The sequence below is a fragment of the Pyxicephalus adspersus genome, chromosome 3 (assembly GCF_032062135.1).
Source record: "Pyxicephalus adspersus chromosome 3, UCB_Pads_2.0, whole genome shotgun sequence".
NCBI lineage: Eukaryota > Metazoa > Chordata > Amphibia > Anura > Pyxicephalidae > Pyxicephalus > Pyxicephalus adspersus.
Genome location: NC_092860.1, coordinates 49,705,256 through 49,726,567, shown reverse-complemented (window position 1 = coordinate 49,726,567; position 21,312 = coordinate 49,705,256). Strand labels below are relative to the sequence as shown.

General features: G+C 36.1%; 1 protein-coding gene across 2 annotated transcripts in view; it reads right to left on the bottom strand.

Annotated features, from left to right (window-relative positions):
- Nucleotides 1-21,312, bottom strand: part of FBXO10 (F-box protein 10) — a 50,076-nt gene that overhangs the window by 15,332 nt on the left and 13,432 nt on the right. For both annotated transcript variants that reach the window (XM_072404526.1, XM_072404525.1), the window contains 4 exons: nucleotides 21,138-21,287; nucleotides 19,214-19,350; nucleotides 9,151-9,221; nucleotides 354-506 (listed from right to left, as the gene is read on the bottom strand). In XM_072404526.1, coding sequence (XP_072260627.1) covers nucleotides 354-506; nucleotides 9,151-9,221; nucleotides 19,214-19,350; nucleotides 21,138-21,287 — 511 coding nt within the window. The remainder of the gene's footprint in view (nucleotides 1-353; nucleotides 507-9,150; nucleotides 9,222-19,213; nucleotides 19,351-21,137; nucleotides 21,288-21,312) is intronic.

Sequence of the window (21,312 nt, the reverse complement as noted above, 5' to 3'; positions counted from 1 at the left end):
TGTGGTCAAGGTTACGGATATCTCTCTGCCATTGACCAAGTCTGGGATGTGGCAAGGGAGGGCAAGGGTTAGATAGGTTGAAAGTGATAAGGTTATGATCAGAGAGGATGAATGGTGAGTTGTCAAGGAGGGTGAGGTTGCAGAGTTTAGAAAATACCAGGTCTAAAGTGTGTCCGGCTATGTGTGTGGGGCCATTGATGTGCTGTGTGAGTCCAAATGAGGAGGTAATGGAGAGCAGTTTGGCATTATATGGTATCATCTGATAAAGATTTACAAAACAGTGTTTTAGAAGCACACAAAATAAAAATATTTTGCATCTTAGCAGTAAAATGTAGAAAATAGAAACTGTTTACCATAAATAGTATTTGCTTCAATAAGGCCTTTGCCTCGTTCTCCAACAACCACTCCATCAGAGTATCCACAGCATATGATATTACTTCTAAGAACGGGATCACCTCCTCTTCGGATATCCACTCCACCCCACTGATTTTCACGAATTACATTTTCTGTTGATGATAATTAAAAATACTATAAATATAATTTATGATTCATGTGACAGCCAATTGATAGAAAAAAAACAGATATTCATTATACACAATATGCTTAGTTTATTTACTTGCACCTTGTGTTTCATTTGTCGCCAAGAGAACATTACTACTTTGATAAAGGTTGACTATCATCATTATTTAGAAAAGCAATGTACATTATAAAGCATGTGCTTGTTTTAGTACCTATATCAACCCTTATTTATCAGATTACTGCTGTTGGGGAAAACGCTCATTCTGATTGCAATTGAAGGTAACTGCATCCCGATTCTCGTTTCTTGATATGCATTATTTAGTGGAATGCAATTGATATTTCTCTGATCAAAGATTTATTAAAAAATATTGAGCATTTCTGATTGATTGGCAAGCCCCAACCACTAGTTTTGAAACACTCAAACAGGCACAAACTGCAGCTGTTGAATGCCAGCCTCTCCCACATGTTCTTCGTTGATAAAATCAACAGCCATTGCCAATCAATATTTGGTTGATTTTTAAGTCAAATTGGATTGAGAATTTTTTAAAGATTTTCATGAAATTTTCTTCTGGCAAGGTAACCACTCAAACTCAAACAAACTCAAACAATCATTGGTACATGCAACGGTCCTTTAACGGAGACTGAATTTAAAAATCATAGAATAAAGAATCAAGAATCAACTATTCTGCTGTCATAGATGACTTTTTACATGTAAACTTCTCCTTTAAACAATTTACCTAACATATTTTTTAGAGAAATGGAGGGAAAATGTAATGTTATGTAATAAGATATGAAGATATATTTGAAAAATCTCGTAACCAAAAATGTGTACCACCACAATTACTGAAAAGAAGACTTTGAGGACTCCATAGATACTGGGTGCCGGGTAAAGCAAAACCCTCTTCCCCAGCAATCACAAATAATCCTAAAGATTGCAAATAATGCAGTAATTAAATCATCTATCAGCAAATGATAAAGCCCTGTACAGATGTCAGATTTCAGTCAGATGTCATATGACCATCAATCTTCCAGGGGAAATTGATGAATGATGTTGGGGGAAAGCTGTACACATACTAGATTTTTGCTCACGACAATCTCTACTATTCATCTCAGGCAGATGGTGTTTGTATGTAGCTTTGGACCCTCAGAGAAGATACTTTACATCCAACATAACCATTCAATAATAACTGCATGATGCACAACCCCTAATAACAGAAAGTACAGTTACAGTACAAACACAGTTTTCTAAATATAGCATACATAAGTCATTCATTTTACAATCTGTCACAAATGTACTATTATTGTTAGTATATTTATCATTAGCCAGTTCATATGTCTAAGGAATTTTTTTGGTATTTCTGAAATTCTCAGTGACTATTGCTCTGTAATACTACGTTAGAGATCAACTGCTCTAAACTTTATTCTAATTTTATTCTGCAAGATTAATTGCACCAAGATGTTAAGGTATTCTGATTTAATTTAGGTACTCAGGGGGAGTCAAATGCATCAAAGCATATTTGTTGTACTAGAGAAGCTATTAAAGTAAGCAGCATCACTGCTGAATGTAATTACACGAATTGCAATCTGTTCCCAAAATGTAAAGCCAAAGTTGTTATCTCAAAATACATAAATACAAACAACTGTGGTAAAAATTTTAGTATAGTGGTACTAAAAAAGGGATAGCAGAGCAGAGCTATTAGAGACTGATAAAAAGAACTCTTTTTATCCATATATAATTACTTTCAGCCTCTCTTCAGCCAACAATCAATCTTTAAATCCCAATGGAAAACAGAGAAAAAAAGCTATGAAATGAAAATTGATCGATACATTCAGAATGAAATATATCATGAATTGAATAGACTGTATTTATAATGGGTCACTGTTCTAAACTAAATTCTCTTCTAAGAAAAAGTTCCTGGGGGGTTCAATAACAGGTATCCAGCTGAATGCCACTGACCTATTTACTGGCAAAGGAATCCACAGCAGCTCTAGAATATAAAACAAGTATTAAGACACTTGGTCTGCCTGCTCGTATTATGAGTCAGTTGTTAATATGTTGTGCTGTTCTCTGTAAAGTCTTCCCACTATTCTTCCAATATACTATAAACACTTCACTGCTGATTACGGTACAGGCAAGGTTGTCTGATCAGATGCACTTGAATGAATTGGTTTACAACAATAAGCTTTGCTAAAAGGAGACATGAAGTATTACACAAGTCATTTGTAGGCGTAGAGAAAATACCTGAGCAATAGCTAGTTTTATGTTGGAAAATTTTACATAGGTAATAAGATTCCCCTGGTACTGAAACTTCCATCTCATTTAGAAATATAATTATACTAAGATGGAGGATCAAATTCCCCATGAAAATTCCCCAGTTGGCAGCTCATTGACAATAGTCAACTACATTATTTTCAACACATAAAGCTTATAAGAAATGTATTATTTCACTGAAATAGCTATTATTTACAAAAACAATTTTAAATTAAAAAAAGTTGTATGTATCACACTGTGGTATCACAGTCTATGACTTGTAACAGGCACTGTCTAATCCTATTTGTTGGGCAATCCATTAAAATAAACTCTGAAAAAAAATATAGTATTATAAACTGGATGATTTCTAATCTGCAAATTTAAGTTCTGATAGATCAATACCAATCAACAGAAGTCATATCCTGTCTGCACACATGCCGACAACGGCACTAACATTTTAAGGGTAGAGAGAAGGCACACAAAGTAGAACTTTTTTATTGGCATTACATATGTAAGCGAGAGAACGGTAGACCATAAACTAGAGGGTTTTTTAAATAGTAAATAGTGGATACTGCCATCTGCCATATATCACAAATTGACACCACTACATGCAGAATGACATGCTGCTCTCTGTTCTTATTGCTGCAGAATATACTCCATCACTGGTGGAGAAGACAATCATATGTCACACTACTAAAATAAAAAGATATAATATAAATTGTCTGAGGGAAGACTTAACTGGTATTGGCAGTGCCAATTCATGCAAGAGACGTAGACAACCAGAAACAATCCAAGCACATTTGTCATGAACTTTCATTCAACGCAAGACAGCGCAGGAAGACTTTTTACAGCAAGTCCATTGCATAAATAAAAAAAAAAAACACTTTCTCATTCAGCCAACTACCTTAACTTAGGTTACCTCTTAATCAAAAGTAGTTAGATCCATAAATATTTGGACAAAGACAACTTTTTTTCTAATTTTGGTTCTGTACATTACCACATTGAATTTTAAATGAAACAACTCAGATGCAGTTGAACTGCAGACTTTCAGCTTTATTTCAATTGGTTGAACAAAAAGATTGCATAAAAATATGAGGAACTAAAGCCTTTTTTTTTTTTTTTACACAATCACTTCATTTCAGGGGCTCAAAAGAAATTGGACAATTGACTCAAAGGCTATTTCATGGGCTGGTGTGGGCAATTCCTTTGTTATGTCATGATCAATTAGGCAGATAAAAGGCCTGGAGTTGATTTGAGGGGGGTTGGGGGTGCTTGTATGTGGAAGATTTTGCTGTGAACAGACAACATGCGGTCAAAAGAGCTCTCCATGCAGGTGAAACAAGCCATCCTTAAGCTGCAAAAACAGAAAAAAACTATCCAAGAAATTGCTACAATATTAGGAGTGGCAAAATCTACAGTTTGGTACATCACGAGAAAGAAACAAAGCACCGGTGAACTCAGCAACGCCAAAAGACGTGGACGTCCATGGAAGACAACAGTGGTGGATGATCGCAGAATCATTTCCCTGGTGAAGAGAAACCCCTTCACAACAGCCAACCAAGTGAACAACACTCTCCAGGAAGTAGGCGTATCGATATCCAAGTCTACCATAAAGAGAAGACTGCATGAAAGTAAATACAGAGGGTGCACTGCAAGGTGCAAGCCACTCATAAGCCTCAAGAATAGAAAGGCTAGTTTGGCTCAAAAAACATCTAAAAAAAGCCAGCACAACTCTGGAAAAACATTCTTTGGAAAGATGAAACCAAGATCAACCTTTACCAGAATGATGGCAAGAAAAAAGTATGGAGAAGGCGTGCAACAGCTCATGATCCAAATCATACCACATCATCTGTAAAACATGGCGGAGGCAGTGTGATGGTTTGGGCGTGCATGGCTGCCAGTGGCACTGGGACACTAGTGTTTATCCATGATGTGACACAGGACAGAAACAGCCGAATGAATTCTGAGGTGTTCAGAGACATACTGTCTGCTAAAATCCAGCTAAATGCAGTCACATTGATTGGGAGGTGTTTCATAATACAGATGGACAATGACCCAAAACATACAGCCAAAGCAACCCAGGAGTTTTCTAAAGCAAAGAAGTGGAATATTCTTGAATGGCCAAGTCAGTCACCTAATCTGAACCCAACTGAGCATGCATTTCACTTGTTGAAGACTAAACTTCGGACAGAAAGACCGTTGCAGTAAAGGCCTGGCAGAGCATTAAAAAGTAGGAAACCCAGCATCTGGTGATGTCCATGAGTTCAAGACTACAGGCTGTCATTGCCAGCAAAGGGTTTTCAACCAAGTGTTAGAAATGAACAATTTATTTTCAGCTTTTCAATTTGTCCAATTACTTTTGAGCCCCTGAAATGAAGTGATTTTGTAAAAAAAAAAAAAAAGATTTAGTTCCCTGTGCAATCTTTTTGTTCAATCTATTGAACTAAAGCTGAAAGTCTGGATCTGAGTTGTTTCATTTAAAATTAACTGTGGTAATGTACAGAACCAAAATATAGAAAAAAGTTCTCTGTCCAAATATTTATGGACCTAACTGTATGCCCTCTCATGGGTTCTTAAACACAAACAGGAAGTCCCTTTAACCTTTGGGTGTTCTATCAGAACTTTTAACACAGCAGCAGGTTCCCACAGCAAAAAGAAGCATTAGTTAGCTCACATGTTAAAAGGCCTACACATAGCTGAGACTAATAATGGGGTCCTGCTAACCAGATAAGATTCCACATCCACGTCCATAATAAAGGCTTCATGCCTCCCAAAGCTCTATAAAGCATCTGCACACACAAACCACCTACAATCCTGCAGCTTTGAATTTTCATTTTGTGTATATACATCTTTCTTGGCTAGTTATAGATACCAAGATCCTAAGTCAAGAAAAAATGTTTTTATGTAAGCGGAGCTGTTATTTATTCTAGTGTATAGTATTTTTATATCGTTTTATATAGTTTATTTATGTGTACAGTATTAAGGTATAAATATCAGCCACTGGAGTGCAAACCAGCTGCTTTCTTATTCCTTATCCCTATGTTTAATAATTATCAGGTACTATCCTGTAATCATTTACATTTCATAGAATAAATGACCCATCAGCCTTGCCTAAATACAAATCATTGACATAGTCCTCTCTGTACTTTTGGCTAGTGTTCATACAGAATGCTTAGCCAACAAGACACCACTGGGTTTAATAATTTCTTGTCTTGTTTCTATGAATAACTGATATTTATACAGGGTAAAGATGGTGTTCCATTCCTGCCGAATTTGTTAGGCAAAGCTTACGCTACTGTAGGTATTATTTAGCATATATTAAAAAGCTTAGGCAGTATACAAATAACTCCCAACTTTTGGATATAGGAGACATTTTTTAAGCTAAATGTATGAAGGCAAATGACACATTCCTACATGTCCTAATTTTTCAGACCAAAATAACCAAACAAAAATGATTGGTTAAACCAACAAGTGCTTTTTTTTTCAAAACTACGATTCCTTCTTTATTAACAAATGGGATTTTTTAGAAGCTGGATGAAAGATTTAGTACTAACCAAACTCCTTTTACTCTATTAACTCTTTTTATTAGTTCAATAATACTTTTTATTATTTATCCAAACAAAGGCTGAATAAACACTCCAATGTCACCATTTAAACAAATAAGTTCTTTACTAATCTATAGCCCTCAAATGAAAAAAAAAAAAAATGCGCATAAAGTATTTGTTCTCATACACAACATTAAAATAAAAACAGTGCATCGCTACCTACTGAAGAGTTGTATGTAAAGTATTTGTATAGCCAGAATATTTCTAACTTTAGGAAATTTAGAAAAATGTCAAACCCGTCAGATAAATTTTTGCTCTTTGTGTCACGTTGGAGAGAACTCGCTGTACTTCCTCTGTAACAAACACATAGGATTGGAGAGGAAATATCTAAAGGAAGGAACTTCCCTCTGACAGTTGGTATTGAAGGGACTGAACTATTGAAAGATTTCTCTCTATGCCTGTTCTAGTGACAAATATAGTTTTTCATTTTCAATCACTCTTTCTCTCAAGAACCAACAGAGGAGGTAACAGTCGTATACATAAGACTGGGGTACTTATGCCACATAAATGTTAAATAAATCTTGTAAATAAAACAAAGGAATACAATGTGCAGCAAGTCTCCATATGGCAGCAAATATTTCACTAGCACAGAGTTGCTCCAGTATAAACCTCTTATCAAAATTATCAGTAGATCCAGGGATGCAGGTTGTTCAGCTTCACTAACAAAAATAATCTAATGTTTAAAAGACCAATAATCATTGCACTGGCTCATTGTCTTCAAACACCAGGGACATCTTACTCCTTGGCACCGCACACATGATGGATAAAAAGACCATTGTTTCAGTGAAAACACAATCATAATGGTTCTGCCTGACTGCTAGTCTTGATAGTTTCTGGATGTTTTCCATTTGGAACAAATTTATATGCTTAAACAACTGTTACATAAAATGAATCAGAAGCCCAGAATGTTTTTCACAGTTAAATTAATAATGCTCTTCTGGTATTTTCCTAGATGTATTCATTAAGCTACATTAAGATTTTAGAATTAAGAATTTAGTAACTATAAACTATAGCTACTATAAACTGTGACTTTTTTTTTGTTTTTTTTTATCGTCTTTGTAAGCTGTAGGGATGTGTCTACACTTCATGTCATTGCAATGATGACCAGAAACCTACAAAGAGAAATCCCCAATAAACCAACATTAAACATCTACAACCTGATTTCTGCTCCGAACGTGCTAACAGTATTTAATTGCCACCACTGTTATTGGTTTGTACTGTTGGTAAGGTCATGTGATGAAGGAAAGTGTTAGGGAGGACTGGGAAACTTTGACCTGGTGAACAACCAAGTGATTCCAAATTGTAGGGAAAAATTGATGTGAGCTACAAAAAGTGCACCATAATCATTGGTAAGCATTGAGTATAGAAAAGGGAGTCCTATGTCATTCTCTATCTCTCTAATTGTTGGCATTAAGTACTGGTTGTCTATTTCTGTTTTTTAAGATGATATATAAATTCCATGGTTCTTTAGAATAATTTTGTTTGAGATACAAAGACTGCCTGAAAGACTGCAATTTGACAACTCTACGTCAAATCTTTAATGACTTTAAAACCTGAACATGATCCAAATCTTTAATGACTTTAAAACCTGAACATGATCACCCAGTGAATCTATATATTGTTGTGATAGGGCAGCTTTAATTGCACTTAACATAAAACTGAATATAGAAGAAGTTTTTTTTTTTTAAATGCAAATCTTAATATTGATTTAAACAAAGTAAAGTACAGCTATTTTTTTTTTGCTACCTCTTTTCAACTTCAAAATAAATAAAACTTGAATGTTTTATTAAACAAATATCTTTATCTATAGTATATTTTAATATATTATATATAAATATCTATCTAATATTACCAAACCTTTACCAAATCTGCTACTTCTTTTATTATTTGATAATATTAAACCGGTTCAGTTGAACTATCGAAGAATATAATAATGTTTTTATTACAAAGCAGTTATTTTCCCTGGAATATACTATTTTGTGTAATAGTCATGCCATATAGAGAACAGAAACAAAAATAATTTTCTTCTTTCAAGCATGCTGTAGGGCCCCACTTGCATCTGGGGTCTACCAAAGTTAACTATGCCACAGTACGATATCATAAGCAAAACTTTATTTACTCAGATCTTCATATTTGCAATTATCAGGAACTATGAGGTCCTTACAGGGTTTGATTAGATTTACAGGGCACTCTTTGTCTGATGTAATAACAACAGATACCAGCTCACAAATACTAAAGTTGTAAGTTTTATTTAGGCAGCAATACCATTATTTTGTGGTCATGTAAGGACCCCTTTCATGATATATAAAGGGTCCAAAGTGGCAACGTTACATAAAACAGTCTGCCCACATGGCTGCTCTCTGCATTGCCCACGCTATAGCTAGGAAATACCAGGACCACAAGGGACTGGTATAAGATCCTTGACATGAGTGTGTTCTCTTAACACCCACTCTCTCAAGCAAGGGTTTGAATAGTGCTGCACATCAACCAGCCCAGAAGTTTAATAGCAGCCTTCATAATAAATGTGAGTCATTTCCACAACAAGTAATAATTTTTATTGTAAAGCTGAAGATGTGTTGAAACTGATACAGCTTTTTTGTTGATAATTTGTATTATTCCTCTGTAAATATTTCTCTTTACTTTTTTTCTCCTTTATTTGCATAGCGACAACTTATTTTCAAGAACCTTACCTTAAAGAACCTTTAAGAAAAGAGTTGAAATAACCAAAGAACAGATTATTTAAAGTATTAGATTTTTTAAAGTATTGAATGATACCTGTTATTTGACCTCTTCCATTTTCATTTACGGCAATTCCAGCAGCCAGGCCTTGAAATATATGGTTTCCACTGCAAGAAATTGAAAATAACGAGCATGTTTATAGTAATACAAAATTATTAATTATTAATAATAATTAAAAAACCTTCTTCTAGTGTGTGTATATATATATATATATATATATATATATATATACACACATACACACACATCTTTTTTGTTTGTGATTTGAAGTAAAGAGAACAGATGGAAAAAGTTGAAAAATAGAAAAAACAGTACAGCCTTACAGGCACATGGAGACATTTGGCTTGCGTATCTGCTTAGTGCAGGAATTAATGTTTTTTGCCTTGCTTTGAAAGTTTTCTACATATATGAAATCTTTTTTTATATTCTAATAACTGACTACATGGGCTGCTAATCTATTTGTGTATCAAACTTGAAAAAACTATGGGGAGCAGATTTGGGCCTGATTTATTAAAGCTCCCCAAGGCTGGAAAGGATACACTTTCAATCAGTGAAGCTGGGTGGTCCAGCAAACCTGGGACAGATTTCTTAAAAGTAATTTCCTATTTGTTAGCAAATGTTTTTAATCATGGACCAGATCCATTCTAGGTTTGCTGGATGAAAATGTATCCTCTCCAGCCTTGGATCAGGCCCATTGTTACTGTTACAATGAGGTGAAATAATCTGTCATCTGTATTTTAAGGACTTCACCAATGCATAAAGCAACTTATGCCAACCTGTTACTTTAGACACAAAAAACCCTAAAATTCACAACTAAATAATATTTCAGTGATGGCACAGAACTAAACGTCTCTAAAAAGTGAACAAAACCCAGACGTGTGTGCTCCCTACGATTATCCCTACTAGTAACCAGGGTGGATTGGTGAAAGTGGGAACTGTTGTACACGTTAGATGTTGTACCTGAGATGAGCAAGACTGGTTATCTCAGGCAACAATCATCTAACCTGTTTATATAGCTTTAAGGTTATTCCCTCTGATGGGGACACAGCTAGCAAATTAAATTATTCAAGAAGTTGTAACCCTTCCCTACTCGACGCCTAAGACTAGAAAAATGTTTTGGTCAAGATTGTACTTATTACAATTTTTAGAATAAAAGTAAAAGGGGCCCACTTATAGATAACTATGTAAACGTTACAGGAAGCGTTTTCCAACACACAGTCGACTTGCAGCCATTCCATAGAAAAAATTGGAGGCTATCGTTTTGATAAATAATTTCACCTGATAGCAGGCTGCAAAGACATCTTACATGACAATATCTTGGTTTCTGCTCAAATAATATTAAAAAAAAACATTTTTAAATAGGAATGATATAGCGCCAACATATTACGCAGCACTGTACATTAAATAGGGGTTGCAAATGACAGACAGATACAGCCAGTGACACCGGAGAAGGAGAGGACCCTGCCTCAAAGAGCTTACAATCTAGGAGGTGTATATAAGAACATATACAAACATATCTGTGAATGTAATAGTAGTGCTATCATATATTACATTACATGTGTCTTTCTTGGGAAGGAGAAGCAGCAGTTTTTTAAACTGTAGAAAAAAACATTTATAGCAATGATTGGTATTATGGTATTTTTTTGGAATGAAATGAGATGGGAAGCATTTTATAGATTTTTGTATGCTTCATTTCTCATCTGAGGAGCAGAAATGTAATTGACAAAGCTTCTGACCTTCACCACTTTCTTGGATTTTGAAGCTGGGCACTAGCAAGCTGATTCTTGACATGCAGCCTGAGCAATAATCATAGAAGATTTACTTAACCCATCAAGTAACAGACTGCTCCTATAGAGTAGTTACCGCTCCTGCATTTCAATAAGCCCCCTCCACTATGTGCACAGACTTTTATGCAGGCTTTACAGATATCCACTGGTAATTGTATAGCATTGTTCTCTAATTATGGGTTACTACTTTTTTCATCTGTTAAACATAACAGATTGTAGACTAAGCCATTATGTAATTATCATGCAGCTTAGGGGAGATATGAATGCTTATGTGATTTCATGCCATTTTCTCTATGAAATATAGGCATTAGTGCAAACTGCAGGTGTTCGCTATCCATGCAATACACAATGCCCACTTATCTGCACTCTAATTGACAAGCACAGTAACATTTCAGTGCTTGGTAATGCCGTTTCTGTCCTATTGCAAATTCATTACATTATGTATAGTAAAAAATTATATACTGTATTGCTACATTACTAAACAAATGCTAAACAAAGAATACATCTACAAGATAATACAAAAAATATCTAGCCAACAGTCAGCATTGTGTTAGATGACATGCTGTGCAAAATTTTAATTGGGGTCCCATGAAGCATAAAAAGTACATTTTGCCATTTTGCAGTCTAGCACCTCCTCCGCCACTGTGGCTGTAACCATGATGGCCTGGGATCAATGACACTGTAAATCATGTATTCAAGTACATTACTTACAGTGTTGAAAACTCCTATGAGCAGTTTTTTTCATGCATCTTGGTTTCTTTGTTTTTTTTTTTAAATGTGCATATATAATGTACAGTCGCACAAAATTGTTTTGAATCTGTCATTATTTTTTCACAAAGCTATGTGTGAACAACTAAGTACACCCCATGGTTCAATACCCCCTTTAGAAGCAAAAAAAATGTATTAGTCTGCCACATTGTTGCGGAGGAATTACTTGTTTCATTGATTTGTTTCATTCATGTTTCAGTTCATTGTGGTTTTCAGGCATTAATTTATACACAGCTCTTAGGATGCCACAACAGCATTACCAATGGGTTATGGATTGGACTTTGACTGGGCCACTGCAATACCTTGATTCTTTTCTTTTTCAGCCTTTCTGTTTTAGATTTGCTGCTAATCATTGTCCTATAAAATGACTCCATTGTGGCCAATTTTAGATGTCACACAGATGGCCTCACATTTGACTTTAGAATACTTTGGTGTACAGAGGAGTTCATGGGCGACCTTTAAGTTGACTTCAAGGTGCCCAGGTCCTGTGGCAGAGAACCCAGGCTATGCTGCCATATTCTTTTTAGAGAGAAGGGGCTTTCCCCGGCAGCCCTTCCAAACAACCTATACTTGTTTAGTCCTTTTCTAATTGTACGGTCATGAACTTTTATATTTAACTTGCTAACTGAACTTTTTCCTCCTTAGGATTGTAATACACACACCTGAATAAACCAGACCAGCAAACTGCTAAAACTTTTAAAGAGGTGGTTACAGCTGATGAACAATATTCAAATGCATTTGATCAGAAGCACGTGGCTGCTACTTACCCTCTTAATTCCTATGAAAGTAGTACGTTTTTACACACTGCTTTTTTGTTATATACTGATTTGCAAAACCTTAGTATTGGGTGGGCGTACATCCTTTTTCTCATGCCTATATATTTTGTATTATAAGCCAATTTTTAATTCCTAGCTTTAAAACAGTTTTGGTTTACAGGAAGAAAAGCAAAATGTAACATGTTGTCATATGAAAATGAATTTATAAACACTGAATCTGTGATTGATGTAAAGTTAATCCAGGTGCAAAAAAATTTTAACGTGCAACAAATGAAACTTATAGTTCATCTGTCTTCAGACGATGGATATTTTTGCACATTTCCTACAAGCAGTGAAAAAAGCTTTAGGATAAAATGAGCTTATCCTTCTCATCATCTTCCTTTGATCTAGCCTAAATTTTCTTGTTCACTAGATGCATATTTAACTTTATCTAATAAACATGGCTGCAACGTTTATTGTCAGCTCTGCAAACCTTCACCCCTATGGACTTCTGTGGGACTAGTTTCAGGAAACAGCCCCCTAGAAGTCAATGTCCAATAAACAGCCTAGTAAAAGCCATGGGATTAAAGTAAATATGAATCTGCGACGTGTGGATTTGGTCAAGCAAGGGGTCAAAAAGCATTCTTGCTCACTGACCTTACCTACAGCATGTGATGTAAATTGGTTAAAAGTATGTAAACTACGAAAAACGATTATATAAATGGTTTGACTATGAGCTCCCGATGCTGTGGGCTGCTTGTTATGCAATATTCTCATATTTTTATCCAATGCCCTGCAGTCAATACGCTCAGTTTGTTAATTGACAGCTGCTCTGACCATTCTGCAACTTTCGCTGGACAGCTTGTCTCATTACAGGACACAAAAAAATAACTATCTACTGGAGAATCAACAGTTAATAAAACAATGTTACAGAGGAAGAATAAAAACTGCTGTGTTAATGGTAATGGTAGACTTCATTGTATATTTACAGTTTATTATACCTCTAGTTACACTTTAATTATACAGGTCAACATGTCATTTTCATCAGATATAATTTTTTTTGTGGGCTTTGTAGTCTTTTTGATGCGGATTTCAATTCGTTATAAATAGCTTTGATATATTACATTTTTTTTTTTTTTTTTGTAAGGTTAGAGACCGCACTAACTGTGATTGATTTCATTTGTCATCATGCCTAGAAATCGCCTTAATTATCCAGACAGTTTCTGTTACCTGTGTGGTTCATTCACAGCGAAAGAACAACGTCGCCAAATTAGCACAGAACTTGAAAAGATATACAAGTTATATTTTGGCTGTCCACTTGGTGACCTCGATAAATCTTGGGCTCCACATGTCATCTGTACCAGTTGTTCCAACCGACTGCGTGACTGGTTAAATCGGTGTAAATCAGCAATGCCATTTGCAATCCTGATGGTGTGGAGAGAATCGCGAGACCATCTAATAGACTGCTATTTTTGCAGTGTAAACAAAAGTGGATTCTCAGGTAAAATAAAGTACAACATTGTATATCCCAGCCTTGATTCTGCAATTGGGCCTGTTCCCCATGATGATTCATTGCCAGTTCTGGTACCGCCACATGATGGACTTGCTTCTGTAGAAGGTGATGAGGAATGCTCCGGAGTTGCAGCCAGTTACAACCCCAAATCATCTGATCCTGACTACTTGGCCAATGAAGATTCAGAACCTTTACAGAGACCTTTACACAAACAGAGCTGAATGATCTCATTTGTGATCTAAATCTCTAAAGGCTTAAACAGAAGCATATGCTTGCAAAGGGTGTAACTTTAACTCACTACAGAAAACAAAATCATAACTTGACAACATTCTTCACTAGTGATTGCTCACTGTGCTACTGTCATGATATAAATGCACTCTAACAGTTTGTCAGAAGAGCATATTCCATCTGAATGGCGTATCTTCATTGATTCCTCTAAAAGAAGTTTGAAAGCAGTCTTACTGCATAATGGTAATTCCGAACCAAGTTTACCCATTGCCCATTCTGTTAACCCAAAGGAGTCCTATGACAACATGAAGTTACTACTTGAAGCAATCCAGTATAAAACATGCCAGTGGAACATCTGTGGGGATCTAAATGTCATTGGCTTGCTGATGGGAATGCAAGGAGGATTCACAAAATATTGCTGTTTCCTATGCCTGTGGGACAGCCTACCTAAGGGAAATTATTATGTCAGACGTGATTGGGTACCAAAAGATACCTATAAGCCCAGAACAAGCAGTGTCAAGTTTCTGCCTCTGGTTGATCTGCATAAAATATTTCTGCCACCTCTCCATATCAAGTTAGGCTTGATGTAGAACCTTGTAAAGGCCATGGGTAAAAAAAAAAACTCCATGGGTTTTTAGTACTTTGTTGAGAAGTTTTCAAACATAAGCACTGCAAAAATGAAGGAAGGGATATTTATAGGGCCACAGATCAAGTCCGTTTTGCAGGATGATGTTTTCAAACAATCTCAGCAGCTGAGCTAGAAGCTTGGGATGCATTCAAGTGGCTGTGTGAAAATTTCCTGGGCAACCATAAGTCTCCTGCATAATATTATTATTATTATTAATATTATTAATAAACAGGATTTATATAGCTCCAACATATTACACAGTGCTGTAAATACAAGGAAGGAGTTCAGAATCTGCTTAATTCATACCAGAAACTGGGTTGTCACATGTCATTAAAAAAAAAAAAAAATTCTTGCCCTCACATCTAGAATTCGTCCCTGAAAATCTTGGTATGGTGGGTGACAAACAGGGAGAACGTTTTCACCAGGATATTCAGTTATTGGAGCACCGCTACCAAGGTTTATGGATTGAAAGTATGATGGCTGACTACTGCTGGATGCTGTACCGCGCCAATCCAGACAAAGAGTATACAAGAAAATCATACTCCAAGCATTTCTGAAGAAACAATGGTACCTGACTGACACTGGTTAGTAGATCTATACCACGGTGTGCCTTATTTTACTTCACACTGAAGATGTGTTACCATTCACTTCAATGGTGCTTACATTTTAGTACAAAATACACGCGTGTACAATGTTATTTATATTAGTACTTAGTAACAGAAACGTTTGCTGTGGTTTCTGATGATTATCAAAACAAATTTTTTGTTGACCTGTGTTATGAAAAATACTTAAAACTAAAGTTGGTTTTTAACAGCATAGAAAAATCTGCTGTGCTTTTACATTAAAGGTCACCTGCTTAGAGTGCAACGCATTTGGTAAAGAGAAGAGTCTGTCAGTGATCTATGTGTGTTGAACTGCTTATGTACCTCGAGATATAAAAAGAAGTAGTAGACTGTTTGAGATGGGAACCCCCCTTGCACCGGTCGCCCATAAATTCCGGTATCCATGAGATTCCTGGAGAAGTATCTTTACTATTACTCAAAAACATCAAAAATTAATTTCTCCACAATACCTGTAGCTACAGAGTTGTGGTTTTAAAGTGTCATAAAGTGAGTATAAAATTTTTTAAAGTGCTATAAAGTGAGTATAAAAGTTTTTAAAGTGAGTATGTAATAGTGTAGTGTTTAGAGTCTAAGCACAGATTCAATTCAAGTAAATCTGTCACAAAATTAGACAATTCAAACAGTGCTTTCAATTAAAAATTCATAAACAAAGGTAAAAAAGAAAATTCAAAGATTAGCTAATTCTTACCTTAAAACGCCTGTATCTGTTTGCACTGCAAAAATTACTTTGTTTTGTGAGTTTTTCATGGTAAATAAAATGAAAATAGGAAATTGAGGAAAAAGCAGTTCTGTAGAAGGCTGCAACCTTTGAGGACATTTTGCATTTCCCTATGAGAATTTTTAAGGTGAGTCATAATTCACAAAAATGACAGAGCCTATTGCTTTTAGAATACATGTTACTCGCACAGCAGGAAGAAGTTTCCAGATTTCTGGCTCTCTTAACAACCCTGCGGTATCCGTAGCAGCTCTCTAGAGGAACATCAAGCTTGTACTGTTTGACAAAGCGCCTTACACGGTTCAGCTGCTTACAACGCACTGAAGCAACCTAACCTCTATGGTATTAGTGCATTATTTATAAATAGACTATGCGAGGAAAACAACACATTGTTATCCTTGTAATAATGTTATCCCACAATACTGACAGCTGTCCAACTTCCTTAAGCCAACATGACTACTACTTCCATTTATATGGAGCAGAACTGGTCTTTTAATGGAGAACCAAGGGTTTTCTGTCATAATAAGGTAAATGTTGCAACTGGCATGTTAATTAACAATAGCTATATGTTACTAAACAACACAGGTGATGTAAGTAGCATCCCATCATTACATTTTTTTACGAAAACTAGGTATGCATTTGTGTGACCATTTTAAGACACAATATCAATAAGGGACTTGAAACCATCAAAGAGCTAATGCAATGATCCAGTCTGATGCTACGGACAGGCGGTGTCACATTTTGGAATGTTTTATTGTACATGAAAGTACAGCCTGGTATCGTGAGCTGAACTAGGTCTAAGATTTGGAAATGGCAGGAAGTTTTGGTAGGCAGCTACATGTGCCTGAACTTTATACCTGCATCAATGGGAAAGGGGAATTTAGGAGTAAATTGGAGTATAGACGCATAGCATACCAGTAATGAAGTTTTGTGCTTCACTGCTTCATTCTCATAAGCTGACTCTGCACATGGTAATGCCTCTTACTGCCTAGATCTAGAAAGGTACATTATTCATGCTACTTTCTAAACTCTGTCTTTTTTGCATATTTGAATATTTTCTGGGAGCATTGCTTTAGTTATAGCTATAGCAAACTATAGTGTTTTTCATCCAGAAAGGAAGGTAATCAGGATGGACAGAGTGTGATCAAAGAGTGGGTTGTGGCTACAACCATAGAAGCACATTTATACCTGTGCATAAATACATTCCTGCTGGTATATAGAAAAAAGTGTATTGCCTTGAGTAGCTCATCAAGCAGCAGTAGATTGCCTGCAGATGATGAGATGCTTGCTTTATAGGCTTTTCTGTTAACAGCTACTTTGTACCGGCAGTATCCTGGTCTGTAATTATGTAATTTTATATATTGGTATGTTGTTTAAGTGCTGTTAAGATTACCTCTACAATCAACACAGTCTTTGTTCACTTTTTAAGCAAATCACTGCATACCTTTGCAGCTATAAACTCAAGTCGACCTGAGGCTTTTTGTCCTACAAGAGTTTTAGGGTTGGCAAAAGACTATTAGTTTTGCCTACAGGCACCAGGGTTCCTCCAAAGTTTGCTTGGGGTTCACTGAGCCATGTTGCACCTCTGAGGTCAGTTACCACTGACACAAATGATCTTTTTGGTCACCACACTAATATTCTGGGATCTGTGAATATGCTCATACATGTTTTGAGAGTATATATTTTTAAATACAAATTTTGTTTTCGTTTTACCACATGACATGGTCATGCATTTTCCAGAGGGTAACTGGAAAATGGGGATTATGCATTGATTGATCTGTTTTTTTTTTAACATTCTAATTAATCAGAGTTGTCCATTCAGAGAAAGTTAGTGTCACTGAAAAGGTCCCTTTCACCAATCCAGTGATGTTCACCTTCCCAGCCATCCCTCACCGCTCCTTCCTTTGTTACAGCTGGCACCAAAGTACCCCATGTCAGTGCCTATAGGGTACAGTGATATCACCCCTTCTGTCATAAGACAGTATTGAAACCTGAACCCCATAGGATCAGTGCCTTTTATTTATGTATTTTTTAAATTATAATGTTCACAAGATAGGACTTGCCAGTGGGAGTGGTAAAAGGTGAAAATCTCAATAAAACTCTGGGTATAGGTATTTTAAAGTTAGCCACTACCTGCAAGTTTTAACTAAAAAAGTAAGAAGATGACAATAGTGACCAACGTCATCACCATACCTTACTCAGTTAAATAAGTACTGACTCTTCTGAACCACTTTTGCTACAATTGCAGTGGTAACATATTTGGAATTGTTTATCCATTTAATCCATTTGTCTTAGCAGAATTGTTCTTGGTCTGTCGGGTTGCATGGTTGGATGAGCACTTTTAGTCACTTGTAGTTTCCAAATCTTCTGACAGTTTTTAAACTGAACTGAGATAAGGGCTTGATTGGACCGCAAAATGTATAAAATTTAAGGGGGGCTTTATTTCCGTAGATTTTCACAACACTATTATAAAAACTGTTTTGCCACCAGGCCCCTAAAAATGTGGATTTGATGCTGGTTAATAATAAATACTTCACTATCTGACAGTTATTTTAAATTATTTTCTGCTGAAAATATTAGGAATATGAAATCTGATCTGATAACATTCATTTAGCTTTGTAGTGGAACCCCAGCTGTCCCAGCATTCTATGGAAAGGTTTTCATCTACATTTTCCAATATAGTGTTACATTTTTATCAAACTTAATATACCATTTCAGTCTTTATTATATACATCATGCTGTTATATTTCAATGACTATATACGAATTTGCATCCTACTTTCCATGTTTCCCATGGCAATACATGACAGCATGCTATTAAATAATCTTACTGATAAGATTTTTTGTACTCCAAATATTTCTCAGTTGCCACTGCTTAATGATACTGAGAAAACAAATAAGCATATACGTATGACAAATAAGCATATGACATAAAACACAAAGGAAATATGAAGACTGAAGTAAAGCAGACTTTATAGTTACACATAATCAGAACACTACTTTCTTGTGAGCATAAAGTGTTCTGCATTTTCAAAGCGTAGCCACAGAGACAGAATAAGTAGAATGAAACCATAATAACATACCTCACCACAGGGTTCCCATTGTACAGTATATAAATGCCAGCTTCTTTATTCCCGTAGATCTGATTGCTGCGGATGCTGCCTTTTCCATTTCCTAGAACCACAATGCCAGAGCGGAGGCCGCTGTGTATTCTATTACACTGTCAGTTGTGTTACATGCACAGGAAACAGAAGCACACATAACATTAGAGGGGTAGCTATCAGCAGCGTGGTACTTTTTAAATGCATACATTTTTAAGGATTTGTAATGTGAAATATAAATAAATCGGCTTCACACTAAACTACAGTCATAAGTTAGTATGTTTAAACTGGTCACTGTCTCACGCTATGTTATGTATATAAAGGCAAATGTCACCTCTTGCCACAGCAGCTACAAACTCCCTCTGACCTACACACACTTTCCAATGATCTTTGGTGATCCTTCATCTGCCCCCAGCATCAAAATAAATAAATAAATCAAAATACTGGCTAGTGCTGGAGCATATGGGAAGAAGCGTCATCTCTCATGCCAAAATGCTTTAGTCTAGCCATTGGCTACTGGACCATAACACGGTCACATTGTAAGGGGGTTATAAGACTGTAGGTATTGGTTATTTTGCACTGGCTTACATAAAGGAAGAGGAACAAGAGAGAACTAGAGAGAGTAAGATTGGGAGTTAGGAGAGGTCATTTCTCAGATAGTGTCTCTGTCAAAAAGTGAGAGTCTATTTAAAGACAGTTTTAAAACAAAATACTGTTCAAGATATTTCCAAATATACTCATACATGTGCATGGTGAAACATGTGCAGTCCAGACTCCAACCAAAACAAGTAGGGAAGGGTTAGAAACATTGTGTTTCAGCTGATACTATTTTTCATCACTTCTTTATAAAATAGTGATGTTCTGAATATATTGCCGTTTCTAGGTTCTGATGCTTCCCCACTAAAAAGAAGGATTTATGTGTTGTAACACTTTAGAGGTTCTCCGTAATTTGCATATTCAAAGAAAAATAGGAGTTTCACCCAAAAGAATGGAGAACTTTTCGCTGCCTATATAGCCAGAGAAAAACACAAAACAGCAGACCCAATGCAGTAACTTGGGGATTCAGTAGACAAACTCAACAACTGTCAACTGAAGCTCAACAACTGTCAGAGAGGTAAGGAAGGGTCCAAGATCTATGTGAGTTCCAACTTACAGTTGGGTTGGAAGTAGAACTATGATTTTGTAGGGGCACCAGCAGGATGGCAGGGAAACAGAAGCCATGAGGAACCCCCCATCTGTGCCTTGAATGGACCAAAAAAAAAGAATTGTGCTAAAAGTGATATTATCTTGTAAAATTTGTGCCGCTAGACTAAAATAGGACTAATAATGTTCAGCCAGCTTTAAAAACCATCAGAGAGAAAATCTAAACAAGCATTTAATTCTGCTTCATGAGACGGGGGAAGAAAAAAAAAAGGAATATTTGTATACTTGCCTATGTCGATAGTGCATACATTACCTTCACTATGCTACCTTTGACATTTACCTGCCGTAGCCTTTGCAATACCTATCTGGGGACCTGGGGGAGCATGCAATCTTTTTACCTTCCTTCCACGAGCAGGAAAAATAATACATAAGCTGGTATAGACTGTTAGAAGTTTGTAATACCGGTATGTTAGATACAATTCAAACTTGGGCACACTTGATATTTGATAAAATTTGTCCAAACTTTAATCAGAAATGCTCATTTTTTGTTGTTCGAGTGCAAAAGGGAGAGCAGCAGGTGACTGATGGCTTCAAACCTATGTACTGTGTCCAGCAATATAAAACTACTGGTGGTGGCAGTCTGATCAATATTCCATCAGATTTATGATGAAATCTGATTGATATTGAGTAGTGCATAGCAGTAATCCAGGTAAAAAGGCTTTAGAGTAAATAAATAGAAAAAAAATTCCAGAGTTTTGCATACCAGTATCACAGGGTTGGCTCCTTTGCGTATATCCACTCCGGCTTCAGTGTTTGAATGGATGTTGTTATCAGCTATGAGACCCCCAGCTGCCAGGCGTAGAAAAACCCCTGATGCTTTGCAGTGGTAAATTTCATTCTTTAGCATAACAACCTGTGGAAGAATCCTGACAATAAAT